This window comes from Falco naumanni, chromosome 1 (genome assembly GCF_017639655.2).
Source record: "Falco naumanni isolate bFalNau1 chromosome 1, bFalNau1.pat, whole genome shotgun sequence".
Taxonomy (NCBI): domain Eukaryota; kingdom Metazoa; phylum Chordata; class Aves; order Falconiformes; family Falconidae; genus Falco; species Falco naumanni.
In genome coordinates, this window is record NC_054054.1 from 18,649,099 (window position 1) to 18,664,150 (window position 15,052).

At 48.5% G+C, this 15,052-nt stretch overlaps 1 protein-coding gene across 7 annotated transcripts in view; it reads left to right on the forward strand.

Moving 5' to 3' along the window:
• TMEM150C (transmembrane protein 150C) overlaps positions 1 to 15,052 on the forward strand; it is a 25,287-nt gene that overhangs the window by 4,121 nt on the left and 6,114 nt on the right. For 3 of the 7 annotated variants that reach the window (XM_040583593.1, XM_040583583.1, XM_040583602.1), the window contains 6 exons: positions 1,039 to 1,173; positions 7,018 to 7,102; positions 8,191 to 8,244; positions 8,364 to 8,396; positions 8,498 to 8,565; positions 13,852 to 13,979. In XM_040583593.1, coding sequence (XP_040439527.1) covers positions 1,167 to 1,173; positions 7,018 to 7,102; positions 8,191 to 8,244; positions 8,364 to 8,396; positions 8,498 to 8,565; positions 13,852 to 13,979 — 375 coding nt within the window. In that variant the 5' untranslated portion in view covers positions 1,039 to 1,166. The remainder of the gene's footprint in view (positions 1 to 1,038; positions 1,174 to 7,017; positions 7,103 to 8,190; positions 8,245 to 8,363; positions 8,397 to 8,497; positions 8,566 to 13,851; positions 13,980 to 15,052) is intronic. The other 4 variants (XM_040583573.1, XM_040583630.1, XM_040583611.1 and 1 more) reach the window with 3 other exon arrangements.

The window sequence follows — 15,052 nt, forward strand, 5'->3', positions numbered from 1 at the left end:
TCAATCACTGTCAAGATCACTGTACCTTACAAGAGGAGAAACACCTGTTCTACTTGTTGCTGGTTCAGGCAATGGTCATTAGATTGGGGCGGTTAAGGTGGAGGGTGGTCACTGGACAGCCTGTCTGCACGGTGCCTCAGACTTCCTGGGCTTTGACACAACACCTGCCTGCATTTGTGTATGACTTGCAGAGCAAGGAGGAGGTTTCAGAGACTCCTTCCTCACAGCATAGCTGCAGCAGGGAGAGCTTTGCTGTCTTTTATGAGGACATAAATAGCCCTCCTCGTTTTCCAGCAGTTCTCACTTTGGGGTTTGGCTGAGACTTTGGGGTAAGTGCTGTTCTCACAGGCATCCCAGACCAGAGGGCTGGCTAATTGTGTAAGGGGAAAATGTGGCCTTGTGGTGATGGTGTGGGACTGTGGGGTTGGGTCTGCGTTAAGACTCTCTGCTGGAGACTTCTCTTGCATCTCAGGAGAGGTCTGGCTAAAGTGGCCCCAGTCTTGAGCACCTCTGCTCTTGGAGAGGCGGTGAGGCATCTGCCCTGGGGCATGGGCAGTCCAACACACCTGCACTGGGAGGACTTGCTGGGGGCTGGTTGCTGCCTGGCTCATACAGCTCCTGAAGTCATGAGAAGCTGGGAGGGCTGAATCTTGCCGTGGGTGCTCCCAAGCAGAGTGGGGTCCCTAGGGCAAACAAACACACAGCACCGGCAAAATGCAGTGATCCTCAGTTCGCTGTGAGTCTCACTAAGTCCTGGCTGCTCCTAGCTGGTTCTACCACCTGCTGACCCAGCTATTTCTGTTTAAACTGGATGAGCACCTTCTGCCTTACCCAGCTCCTGCCTCTGCCTCCTTTGCCTGGTGCAGGCTGAGGGCCATGACTGCCTGAGCCCTGCTCGTGGCACCAGTGGGACCTCGCGGAAGTCACTGCGGGCTGACGTAGGTGCGCGGGTCAGAGCACAGCGCTGTCAAAGCCTGCAAAACACCCCTCTGGTCCTAAGGTGGAAAATCATAATAATTTCTCTTTTATAACATCCAGGAGCCTGGTCTTGAAGCAGGACGTGCCTAGTTTGTACAACGCCAAATGCAAGAAAGGCAGACTCAGCCCAGAAGAGTTTACAGTCAGTGTCTCTGGCTGTAACGCAGCGGCTCAACGCTGGTTCACAAATGGCCTGTAAGTACCCCCGTGCGGCTGAGGGCACAGGTGGTGAAGCAGCATACCCAGGGCACTCTCTGAAGGACAGTAGGGTGCAGAGGAGTGACACTGATATCGGGACCCAGGGGTGCTGCAGGAGTATCTCTGGGTAGGATACACTGTCATTTGCATAGGCTTCTTACCAAGGCACTGGGGAAAGGCTGAATCTATATATATTTACAGCATTGATAACAAATTAATTCTACACAACTCCAGGAGACTGCTTCCTGGGGAAGCTTGGAGGGACAGTGCGGGCAAGTGGATGCTAATACAGCCTTTTCTGCCCCCATTTTTTGGTGGCTAGAAGGTTTCGTTCCTTTGGTGCGCTTCGCCCATCACTGTTAAGTTTGTGTTGGCCAGAGCATTTCATTAGCACACTGAATACATTTACAGTGTGCGAAGTGAGACATGAAATACATATAGATGTTTCTGTGGGTGAAAGCATTGTCTCTTAACATTGTTGCAGGATTACTGAAGCATCTTCTGCTTCCCCCATACATAACTCAGCAATGTCTTCACCTTTTCCCATTCCTCTCGTATATTAAATAAATGAAAAAGATGTTTCTACACACCCTCGAGATGGTAGGTGGGTACCCAGAGCAAGCAGAGCATCATAACCTGCTGTCAGAGGGGATCGCTTCTTTTCCTGTTACCCCACTATTTTGTTACGTGTTTACAAGTCTCTGGCATGCCTTATCTCTTGTCGTGCACTCAGTCTGGGAACCTTGAGATAAACCTGAAAATGTTCTGTTTTCTTACATTGGCATTTGTGACTTGTGGGTGGCACGTTATGTAATGCGCAGGTTTGTATCCGCTCTGTTACAGTGATTAGGTATCAAGTGACTGTGGTTATTTTTGCTTTTCAAAGCAAGAGAGCAACAGAGAGTGGGCTCCCCCAAAAGACAAATTGTGTTCGTTCCCCTTTGATCGTTGCTGACTGACAGCAATTCTTTATGACTTGCCGTATATTTTGAACAGCATCCTCCACCTCCTCCCAGTGCTTCTGCCTCCCCACCTATTCTCTGCAATGACTCAATGGCCTAGCAGTGTGAAATGCAGGAGCGTTGCTCTGTCTTGTTACACAGCTTGTGTATGGACCCTTGAAATGCATCTGCATGCTCCAGTCTTAAAAAAGATGTACGATGCTGTTAACATGGTAATTTTTTCCTTCCTTACATTCATGTTCTGTGGCAAAAGCAACTTCAGGAGGAGCCTGTAGTTTTGCTTGGCAGATGAAATTAAGATGCTCACATTAAATGAACCTTGAGCAAGCAGCGGTATACGTTTGGTGAGCTGCCTGCTGTAATTGAAGTGTGTATGTTAGAGGAATGGGAGTTTAATTGGTTGAGGGGGTGTAGTGGGGCAATGTTAATAAGAGCAGAGCAAACAGGTGACAGTCTGAGCAGATTTAGACATAAAATGGGAATGAAGATAAGGGAGTAAGCCTGCACAGAGAGGAATTCTCAAGACACACCCTGTGGCAGTGCTGGAGTGAAACCCTTTGCTGCACCCTGATCCGTGGTAGCGGGCAGCAGGAGCATGCTTCAGCAGGGTTTTTGCAATGATGGTGTGAGACTGTGAGTCAAGAGGGGCTGGAAAACTACAGCATGTGCTTTTGGGAAGGTGCATTGACTCTGGCTGGGGTCAGCTGTGAAGCTGAAAACACGTTTTTATTAGCCTTGTGAATCTATTGCACCAAGAGGGCTTTCTGTCACTGAAGGCCTTTCTGTGCAAGCCTTAAAAATGGAAGACAAATGGGTGTATGCAATTACCCACTGCCTCCTGGATGCAGTATGTTTATTTGTGAAAACATGGGCTGGTGGAGATGGCTGTTGTGGCCAGCTGGAGTTGATTACTCAGATTTGGCATCACTGGTCACGGCGGCAATGCAGAACAGAGCGGTGAAGCACAAGGTTGACTTTATGTCCTCCCTGTGGAGCACCTAGCTGTCAAAGAAACTGTTCCTACATTTCCCACAGAGAATTTAGGTTATTTTTCCTATCACTCTTGGCATTTTGTTTTGGCTAAACTGCTGTGGTGTTTCAGGGGAGGCTGTCATTTGGGTTGCTTGTTCTCTTTTTCCTGGCTGCTGTTAGAAGTGCTGGTCTTAGTGTGCATGGAGGTCTCCTGGCTTGAAGACACGAACATCAGAGCCGTTCCCTGAAGAGGACAGGTTAACCCAAAGGCAACTGCTGAGAATGCTTGCTGAACGCCAGTGCAAAGCTAGGCAGGTTTGGCACATGCTTAGGGTTTCTCCTGTGGAAGGGAAGTGAGGTTACGTGTAATTTTGTTCCTGGTGCCCAAATAACACAAAGGGAGTGAATGAGAAATGTGCAGAAGCTCGGTCCTGGTTTTAAACCATCCTCTGCCCACATGGAGGTGGTGAAACATCTTCAAGAATGTGTGGCATGTGCCAATGGATAGCATTAAAAGGTATTGCCATCTGGGGACATGGGAGAAAGGGACCTTTCTTTCCGGCTTTTGGTATTTCAGCTGTCAGATGCAGGCAGCCTGTTCCTCTTGTGTGGGCTGTCAGGGGCTAGCAACACTGCTCGTCCAGCCATTGCCCCCCTGCTCTCCATCCAAGGGTGTGCTGGAGAGTATTTGCTCGTGCTGTCCCGCACCCATGCCTCGGCACAGAGCCTGTCAGAGGAGGGTGCGTAGCAGTAACATCTTTTCCTGGTCAGTTCTTCCTGCCTGCTTTGAGAGGCAAGCCTGCACAGAACCTGGCACCCTGTGAGGCTGGCCGGCCTGATGTGGGTGGTTATTTTGCAAAAGGTCCAGCCCTGGCTGCACTGAGCTCTGGTGAAGACGTGGCCCCATGCAGGTCATTGTTGCACTCCCTGGGAGTGCTGTCCTTTTTCCTTGGTGCAAACGCAACCGCTGCGATGAGAGGTATGCAGGGGGTATGTTCTTTAGGTGTTTCTTTTTAACTGGCTGAAATTAGTGTGTTTCTCTGAACTATGGCCCTGGCTTCCCATTGGGATGCTGCGCTCTATGCTCGTCATTCATTAATTATGCACTGATTTGGGATGTCATTTTCTGTTACTGGTTGATAGAAGGGGACTCTGTACAGCACAGTGAATATTAAGCACAGGGCTGTTTTCCAAGGGGATGAATCTGCAGCTGTGTCACGCTGCCTTTGATGAGGTTGGGCACCAGTCCTGCCCCGGCTCCATAGCAGAGCTCAGCACAGAGTAATAGTTATCTGGACAGCATTTTCACACTTCCCCACCTTACCCTGGTGTGGAGTCACCATCGCTGTGTGCTGCCTTGCTGCTTTGCTTGAGGAAAAAGCCCCGTGCCACCTCCCTCTCTGCACGACAGACAGCGCTGAAATAGCTTGTGAAGGCTGCTATTTCTTGGCTGGGAGGCGTGCTGGAAGGCGGAGGAGCTGTGGCAACCTGTTAACGAAGACAAGTATTATGGCTAGTATTTGCTTTTATTGCTTATATGAATCCTTTGTACGTTTCCAAAGGGGAAGGGTAAATAGTAAGATCTGCCATCCCCTGACCTGAAAGAATTGTGTCACCTTGGCTTAGTCCAGCCACCACCAGAGAAAAGAGGAGAGCTGAGCACTGCATTAACAGCCTTGCAGAGGAAACACGGGCTGTAACAGAAGGTGACATTACCTGCCTACTCCCCTTCAGTCAAGACAGGAGCAGGGAACTCGGCTACAGCTATGGCTTGCACAGAGTGCCAGCACTTGGGCACTGTGCTGCCAGGGTCTGGCAGGGGCACCCTGCTGCAGGTGAGGCAGCTGCCACCTGGAAGTGGTCTTTGACATTGCTGGTAAGGTCTCCCGGTACCAGAGCGATGGCCAACACCAGCCAAGGGACGCTGCTGCATGTTGATGGGCTGCGAGAGGAAAAGGCCAGGGCAGAGCTTCACAGAACAGTTGTGACTGCTGCAGCAGGGCTGTGCGGGGAACAGAGCTGGGAAATGCTTTGTGTCTCCGGTGTGGGAGGAGAGGAATCGAGATGAGATGGGTGGGGAAATCTAGTCCACCCTCATTGATAATTTCTTCTGATCTGTTACACCACGCTAAAGATCTGTGTACATGCAGCAGCTGACTGCCTTTTAAATTGACATACTTAATGCTGGCATCATTTCATGCTCCCTGTCTGCAGTTCTCTCTGCTCCCAGGTCAGGGAGACCTTATTTGAGTGCTTTTCTGTCTTTTGAGGTTTGCCATTCAGCCTCACTCGAGGCTATCTGTACAGACAGCACCAAGTCGTGGCCTCATGGTGTTGTGCAAGTGTGGTGTGGGTCAGGGTACTGCAAGGGTTTTGTTTTGTACCCTGGCAGGGATGTGAAGACAGGACAGCTGGCCCGTAGGGGTAAGTATGATGCTGCCATGCCTTCTTCAGGGTCTGGGGAGCCTCACCTCAACTCCTTCAGCCTCTGCTGCTGTGGGCCCCATGCAGTGTCCTGCCAGTGTTGACTCTGCAGCCCAGAGCTGCCACGTGGGAGCTGTGAGCTGGGGGCAGGCTGTGGCACGGTGAGGGTGCTTACTCTCTTCTGTGACTTTTCACATAGGGGAGAGGGCAGGGCAGCAGCCCCCAGAGACCATGGCTCCTGTGCTGCAGGTGTAGGAAAGCCAGGACACCTGGGAGGAGGAGGAGGCTGACAACATGGGTGCTTTCTTCAGAGCAAAGGGAAAAGTCATTGCTTTAAGGACCTGGATGAGGTAACTGAGCTGCAAATACAAGCAGGGTGTAATGAGAGGCCATCATGTCCGAGCTGCCCTGGCACCCTGTCCCATGGGGACCTCAGTGACCCCAGGAAATGCCTGCCCTGCAGCAGGCTACAGAGGGAGGAGGAAGCAGAGCACAAGGGCACAGGTGCTGCTGCTGCCCCGGTGAAAGTCAAGCAGGGACCAGAGCTGTGAGCCTCATGGTGTTCACACTCTGTTTGTGTCTTTTGGCTGTGCTGGTGCCTGGAGGAACGTTTACGGAGGAGGACAGAGCATGAGGATATGTTTGCTCCATTGTCAGGGGACTTGCAGGGAGACATAGGGCTCTCTGTGTCCGCAGCACAGCAACGCAGCAGCATTTCTGAATTGCACGCTGCTGCAGGAACAGCCCTGCATCTCAGATGCTCATCCAATGTGATCTTGTCTGGAGGACAAACGCTTCCTCAGGAGGTGGTGTACACAGCATCCTTACACCCCGTGCAGGATTTCACAGTGTCTTCATGTCAAGAGCTGATGCTGTTTGTAACACCTCATCCTGACAGTACTCTGGGTGCTGGCACTGGAGCTCGGCTCCGCTCTGAGTGCAGCTGAATGCTATTTTTAGCTGATTGCTGCAGCCAGGATGGGAGCTGGTCCTGTGCTTTGTGGAGATGAGGAGACAGCACGTGCATCCTTCTCCCTTCATGCTGCAGGCTTTGCTGAGGCAGCGTGTGTGGAATCAGTAATGATCCTGAGAAGGAGGCTGCCGTGCCTTGTGCCTGTGGGAGGTAGCAAGGAGTTAGGGCGGTGGGTCTTGTGGTGTCACCTTGTGCAAAATGCTTAGGAAAAATACTTTGAAAACCACTCAAATTCTGTAGGCGTGTCTGAAAAGTCTTCCACTCCACAACTCCAGGCAATTTGTGCCTTTGTTTTTATGCTCTGTTGTGTGCAGCAGGTTAACCCCTTGTGCTAATAATGACAGTATGAAAGGTTTTCAGTGCCTGCTGCCTGGCTGTTAGGAGCTTGATCTTGGGATGCTTTGGCAGCTGCTGTGCAGATGCTTTTCCCACTTTCAAAAGGCAGGGGGCCAAGGCAAGTGGTTACCTCTTCCCTCTTTCTTTTGTTTTTACTTTGTTCTTTGTTTCTAGCAGGTATGGATGGGAAGAAATGCAGTGTGTGGATGTTTTTACCTCTTGTGTTCACCCTGTTCACATCAGCTGGATTATGGATAGTGTAAGTTATCTCCTGTTGGTTATTTGGTTATTAAGTAACCCCAAGTTAGGCTGGGGCAGTCAGAAGTACCACTGTGGTGTGGGCTGCATCTCAGTACAGAGAGCCATTTGGGGATGCTCTGTCTTTGAGTTACTGTGGGACTGGGAAGGCACCATGGTATGGGCAGGGGCCAGTCCATGCCAGTTCATGACCTGGAGAATCACATCTTTATCCCTGAGTTTCTGTGCTATCCAGACCAAGTTTCAGACCTTACCTTCTTCCTGGCTCATGTTACTGGGAGGTGCCTGAAAAGAAACAGGCAAAAATGCAAAAATTCTCTTTCATTACGTTTTCTTTGAATGAGTTGGTAGAGCTCTGGGAGAAGCACTTAGGCCCTGCTTTGGGGTGCAGACTCAAAATCCACAGCGTCCAGCACTGCACTGATGACTTGCCAGCACCTTAATGCTGACACCTCACTTTCTCACTAGTACTTCTTATCAAAATGCACACAAGACTTGCATTGCCCTGAGCTGGGCTGTCTCCAAGCATGCAGGCAGACAACTGCAGTGTGAATTTGGGAGTGATAAATACGTGATCAGCAGCTATGCTCAACCTGAGAGGCAGTTATATTGTAGGATGTGGCTTTGTTCACGGTCTGTGGATGTTGTTTTTCAGCTGCAGGGGCAGCTTAAGCTATTTGTCTGACCCCTGTCGCTTGTTGTTCTTGTCCCACCCATTCCCTCTGTTTGTATTAAAACAGTTTTTGTGGATGGGGGACTGTGGCAAACCAGATGAATCAAATGACCTGGATTAAAAATGAAAACCTTTCCCCTGGTTGGTTATTTTTAAGGCAGCTCAGTCCAGTGACCCTGTTTGTCTACCTGACCATGCAAAACAGATGCAACGCAGAGAGAGGCACATATTTAGGCCAGGAATTGAGCACTGCCAGCTCGAGCAGAGAGAAACACAGGCTGTCTCCAGCAGATCCTGTCAGTGGGCTTTGAGACACTTAAGGCGTTGTTTCAGTGATATTTGGAATTGGAGTCAGAATGAGGTTTTACACTGTTGGTTGTTTTGTTTTTGTTTTGTTTTTTGGTTTTTTTTGACAGGTACTTTATAGCAGTGGAGGACAACAAAATTCTCCCACTAAATGTACCAGATAGGTAAGAGCTGGTTGTGGGCTTTACGTTCAATCACTTGTTTCTTTAAAATAATAAAACAATGAAAACTGACTGGGAAAGAAAATCCTGAATCTTTGTTCCTATGCATCTGTGTCTCTTAGGAAGCCTGGTTCCAAAAGACCACCTTATATCAGGTAAGTGAATGATTTTCTTCCAGTTACTGTTCTGATTAATGGTTGTTATTCATGTGCCTTTGCCATCCTAAGGTTACAATGATACATTTATATTTTCCAAGTATCGCAGGTGATGCACCTCCTGCAAGCTGTGTGTTTAGCCAAGTCATGAACATGGCAGCATTTCTAGGTAGGAACCACAAGGGGAATGTTTTTTTTTTCTCTTTCATGATTTGTTTTAAGAAATCACTGAACCATAAGTAATATCCCATACATACTGTTCTTGATTCTGATGATGTGCAACCAAATCATTTAAACTGCAATGACTACTGATTAAGACAGTATTGTTTTGTCTCCATTTGTAGAAAAACAGAATGAAGCTGGATGCATTTGAACTTTATTGGTTTTGATTTATTCTTATGTCTTATATTGTCTCAGCCTGGAATCAGTGTCGCTGTTTCATTGTATGGTGGTTTTTGTTATATGCTGTGAATGTGGGATAATTGTATGGGAATACTGACAAATGCAGCGACTGATTATACATAATATCATCTGTGCTGAAGTCCCCCCATACCCCAACCCTTCCTAAATTCAGTTACTAAATCTGTGGAAGTTTACTGGCATTTCCGAGGAGTGGAAATAAGAGGGAAACACCACAAAGAGAAGAAATACCTGAAAAGTACTTGAAAAAAGGTGTTTGTGTTTGGTTCTTAAAACTGTTTGTTACCTTCACCTGTGTGTATTTTCAACAAATTATCCCAAACTTAAATGGCAAATAATTCATTATTTTAACCTTGATTTGCTCTTCTGTAGTAGTACTTACATTTATTTATTTATTTATATGGGGTGATTTGTTGTGCTTTCAGTTTTGCTCTGAGCTATTCCCTCAAAGTGTGGGTTCCACCCCTGTTGCCTGTGAAAGGCATGATGTTTCTTTTCAGAAACCAGGAAATTCAGTTGAGTTGAGCTTTGAAATTAATCCAGACCTGTATGTGCACGAGTAAGATACTTTAACAATCTTAATCTGACATAATAAAAACGAGGCTTTGGATGTAAAACCTGCTAAAACATGTTTAATCATGAAACTTGACACAAACTTCTTTATTTTCAAGTACCACTTCAGGGTGGAGTTTAGGTACCCTTACACTTTATTTCTGTGTATGGCTTTGCTTCAGTTTCAGATCTTGATTTACATATTGAGCCAGAGTCTCAGTTAGTAGAAATAATTCTGGCTCTAGTTTGTGCTAAGGCTGGGTTTTGCACACATTTTATTTATATGCCTGACACACAGTGCAATGGGATTCTGATGATGTGATTTAAACTTCTGAGCCCCAAACCACTTAAAACAACTTCTGCATAGCATGCTACTCCTTATCTTGACGTGGCTGTTTGACAGCAGTGAATACACACCTGCCTTTTCAGCTCCTTCCAGGTAAGGCTCCTCTGGTCAAGCAGCCTCTGTGAACCTGCACCAAGTCCCACCCAGTCCAGGCAGTTTATGAAAGAGCAGGAATTAGCTTCATGCTCACTTACTATGCGATCTGGGTGGACATGAGGATAGCAGTTGCATGTGTGAGGGGAGCAGCTGGTGTGAAGAAGGGCAGGCAAACAAAAGACGTGCAGCATTTTGAAGCTAAGCTGTACTGTATGCTTCAACTGCTGCTTCTTCCATTGCAAGAAGAAGTATAACCAGGGAACCTCCAGACTGCAGGCGTGTTGTGGGAGATGTGATAATAGGTGGCTGCCTTGGCCATTGTTGAGTTTATGAAATATCATGAAACGGCTGGTGTAATGAGAAAAAAGGTCAGCAGGGTTGGTACCCTGGATTTCAAGAAAGCAAACTTTAAGCTATTGAGGGAGCTGCTTAGCAGAGTACCCTGGGAATCTGCTTTTGAGGGCTTAGGAATCCGCAAGCGCTGGTCAGTCTTTAAGAGCCATCTTGCAGGAGCACAGGGGCAGGCTGTCCCACTGCGTCAGAAGTCAAGCCGGGCAGAAGACCAGCTTGGCTGAGCAGGGAACTCCTCGTGGAGCTCAAGAGGAAAAAGAGATTGTGTGATGTCTGGAAGCAAGGCCAGGCTTTGCAGGAAGATTACAGAGCTGTGCTTCGTGTATACAGGGAGCAGGGATGAAGGCCAGAGCTCAGTTAGAGTTGAAACTGGCCAGTGTTGTGTCAGGTAACAAGAAGGGCTTTTTAAAATATGTCAATAGCAAAAGGAGGTCTGAAGGAGACAGTGGGCTGATACTTACTGAAGACGGCCAGCTGACTGATAGGGATGGAGGTAGAGCAGAGGCATTCCATGCTCTTTTTGCCTCGATCTTCAGTAATGCTGAGAGGCCCTGGTCCCAGGAGTTGTAGGACCACAAACGCAGGAGCAGTGACTCTCCTCCATGTGTGGACACTGAAACCGTAAGGGACCAGCTGTATCAGCTGAATGTTCCCAAGTCGCTGGGGCCTGGTAAGATTCATCCCAGAGTACCGAAGGAGCCAGTGGATGTGATGGCAGGACCCCTCTCAGTCATCTGCCAAAGGTCTTGGGAGCCTGGGGAGGTCCCTGCTCGCTGGAAGCTGGCCAGTGTTATTCTGATCTACCAGAAGGGCATGAGGGAAGACCCAGGGAACTACAGATCTGTGAGCCTAACCTCGGTTCCTGGAAAAATGACAGGGAAGATCATACAGGGTACTGTTGAAAGGCATTTAAAGAGCAATGCAATCATCAGGCACAGCCAACGGGTTCACAAAGGGAGAGTCCTGTTTACCTAACTGGATACCCTTCCATGATAAGGTCACACACCTAGTGGATGAAGGGAAGGTGGCAGATGTAGGTTTTCTGGATTGTGGTAAGGCTTTTGGTACTGTCCCTCACAGCATCCTTCTGGACAAGTTGCCCTCCTGTGGGATGAGTGGGTTCACAGTGCACCAGGTGAGGAACTGGCTGAAGGGCAGGGTTCAGAGAGTTGTAGTGAGTGGGGCTATATCTGGATGGTGACCAGTCACCAGCTGCTGCTCAGGGTCCAGTTCTAGGGCCAGTTTTGTTCAGTGTTTCTGTCAACAACCTGGGTGCAGGAGCCGATGCACCATTAGCAAGTTTGCTGATGATACCAAACCCGGAGGTGCTCTTGACTCTCTTGAGGGACAAGATGCCTTGCAAAGGGATCTGGATGGACTGGAGCTCTGAGCAGTGATTAACAGGATGAAAGCTAACAAGTCAAGATGCGGGACTGTGCACCTAGGATGGAGTAACACCAGGTACGGGTATGAACTGGGAGAGGAGCGGCAGGAGAGCAGCCCTGCGGCAGGGGATCTGTGGGTCTGGCTGAGGGCAGGCTCAGCGCCAGTCAGGGATGTGCCCTGGCAGCCCAGAGGGCAAACTGCATCCTGGGGTGCATCAAACACAGCATAACCAGCTGGGCAAAGAGGTGGTTATCCCTGGGTGCTGGGGCGGCCTCACCTTGAGCAGTGTGTGCAGTTCAGGGCCCCACAATCTGACACGGATGTGAAAGTACTTGAGCGCATCCAGAAGAGGGTAACGCAGCTGGTGGAAGGGCTGAAGACATGTCCTGTGAGGAACAGCTGAGGACTTTGGGTTTGTCCAGTTTGGAGAAAAGGGGGCTGAGGGGTGACCTCATTGCCCTCTCCAGCTTCCTGAGGAGGGGAAGTGGAGAGGGAGGTGCTGAGCATTTCTCCCTGGGATCCAGTGATAGGACGTGTGGGAATGGTTCGAAGCTGCATCCGAGGAGGTTTAGACCAGACATTGGGAAGCATTTCTTTACTGAGAATGTGGTCAAACACTGGAACAGGCTTCCTGGGGGGGTGGGCGATGCCCCAGGCCTGTCAGTGTTTCAGAGGTGTTTGGACCATTCCCCTAATAACGGTCCTAATAATCCCCTAATAAAAAATCCCCTAATCCCCTTTTGGTCGGCCCTGAAGTGGTCAGGCACTTGGACTGGATGATTGTTGTGGATCTCTTCCAACTGAACTATTCTCTTCTCTTCTCTTCTCTTCTCTTCTCTTCTCTGCTTTTTGGATAAAGCCAAGCTTTTCTCTGCTGTACTGGGTGCTTCTGAGAGCTGCTTTTAGTGTATACCTCTGGCCACCTTAGTTGTGTCAAGGCCATTGCTGTAGGAGAGGAAAACTGCAGAAATATGCGGGTAACATAGACATTACTGAATATTGAAAATGCCATTGTTTTTCACATAATGCTGGAAGGTGACCTTTTCATTCCCTTTTGTTATTCCCATCAGTGTTTTAGGAAAAGTTCACATAATTTCAAGATCCTGTCCTATAGAAATAGAAATGAAAAAGTTCCTGCACATGAGCTCAAGTAGTCACAAAGTGGCTGTCCCAAACAATTACCTAGGGACGAAAACCAGAAATTCTCTTTTTTAGGGGAACAAAGGTGTGTGGTTTTCAAGGATTTGGAGTGGATTGATCCACTAAAGCAAAGTGTGAGAGAGTAAACTCAAACGTCTTTTGCAGTTTGGATAAAAGTGGGTATTTTTCAGTTACAGTGCCCTTATTTTTCTAAACTCTGTGTTTGGAATTATACCAGGGGTTTTGTGGAAGATGTAGATCTAATTTGCAGACAACAGTAAGACCTGCATGTTTTCAATTTGAGCATAAGCATAAGAAGGTGTTCAGCAACAACCAGTAAATTTCCCTCTTCAATTAACTTGTTTGTTAGTGGTCTGATTTGAATCCCATCTGAAGGCCAACTGATTGCTTGGCTTTCCGCGTTGTTCCATGCAGCATTCCTTAGGGAGGGCAAGAATAAAGAATGTGAATATCTCCTGGGGTTATGTCATATCATATGATATATCATGTATCATATATATCATGTATCATATGTCGTGTCATAGCACTTGGGCTAATTGTATGCTTGGAAGGACTGTTCTTCCAGCGTTCGTGGAAAATTAGTGCAATATTTTGGCTTACATTTGTGGCACCATCAACTTGTTTCAGAGGAGGAGAAGAGGCGGTGGGTGTTATGGAAAAACCTGCAGAAATACATGTGTTCCGTTCATACATTCTCTAATACAGGTGAGGGTTGACGTACCTCCTCCAAGAGAGCTCAGTGCTCATGAATGGAGTGAAACTTGATGCAAGCCCAGCTGCCACAATGTGAATACATGGGGGGGGGGGCGGTGTGTGTGTGTGATAGACTACGTGCTGGGAGCTTCACAGGCAAATAGGAAGGTGGTGCTCTTCCCCCAAAAAATTTGCAACCCAGTTCCTAGATAAAGCATCGTGAGAAAAGGAAGCGTGGGAGCTCAGTGTAACTGGATTACAAGAGAGATGCTTCCTGTGCTTAGTCTCGTCTGTGATGGGAGGGGGCCATGCAGAAGCACCAAGATAGCCAGCCTGCAGTGCGCCCTCCCCTCTGGGTGGAAAGAGGGCTAGGGGTCCGTGAGCCCTCAGCCAGATCGTTACTACAGCGTGTTCTACCTAATGACGTACCTTGCATTGTTTCCTTTTCAGCACTTGTCGTGGCTGTCCTGCGGTTCATTCAGCTGAAGCCGAAGGTGCTGAACCCTTGGCTGAACGTCAGCGGCCTGGTGGCATTATGCTTGGCCTCTTTTGGGATGACCCTCCTCGGCAACTTTCAGGTACTGTGCTCTAGGCTTGGGCCACTGTGTCCATGCTGTGAGATTCCTGCTTTTCTAGGACATCTGCTTTGGTCTTTGAACTGCCTGTGATGTGAGCTCAGGAGATACGTTAGGCTGTGCCTCAGCCCTCCTTGTACCTGCTCTGCCACCTCTGTCTGCTGCTTACGTAGCTCCACTGACATGCTGAGATGAAGTGCCACAATAATTTTTCACATATTCCCAGTAGGATTTGCACCTGCATGCTTACCCTCGACCTGCCAAGAGTCTGAGCAGGGACCCTGCTGAGCTTCATGAGCCTTAGGGGTTGGCACAGATGGTTCTGGGTAAAAGGACTGACCTGGAAGTTTACGTACACATCTGCGCGAACGGGCGCACAGCTGCCCGTACAGATTTAGCAGGCAGTTCAGGGTCCTTCATTTAAAACATACATTGTTTAAACCCACCTTCTGCTTGTCCTCAGACTGGCCACGAGAGGGACACAGCAGAGGAACGCTGCAAGGGTGCCTGAGCAGGGGGTCCCTCCCTTCTCGATCTGTCCTGCAGCATTATACAAACAAGCAAGCAAGCTGTCAGAGCCGCAGCGTTGCTTTGTGTGGTTGGGTGTTCACTGTCATCACAAGCGTGTCTGTTAGGTCTGCAGTGAAAATCGTGGCATTAGAGTCAGCGGCCCTTAGGTTTCCCTATCCCTTTGCTGTCCCTGATGCTCTGCCTCTCACTGGGGTGCAAGTAATGACCCCCAATAATGACAGGAACAGAGAGAGTTCGGTGTAGGCTGATGTCTTTCCTGGCTTTGCAGTCGGGGAGCTATTTTTCCTGCCAATGCAGGAAGGGTGAGTAGCGGTTTGGGATGTGGAGCAATTGCAGGAGCTTTGTGTCCTTTCATATTTTTTTTATTGTTTTTTAATGAGGTGTGAGATAATTTGACTGTCTGGGACCTGGTCTTCCTAATTCCACAGCACCAGACAAAAACCTGGAGTCTTGTTTTTTCATGAGAGCTTCCCAGCTAGGAACTATGAGGCTTTTGTAACAGCTTTGTCTAGGTATGAGAAGAGTATTTCTAGTACAGGGAAGGT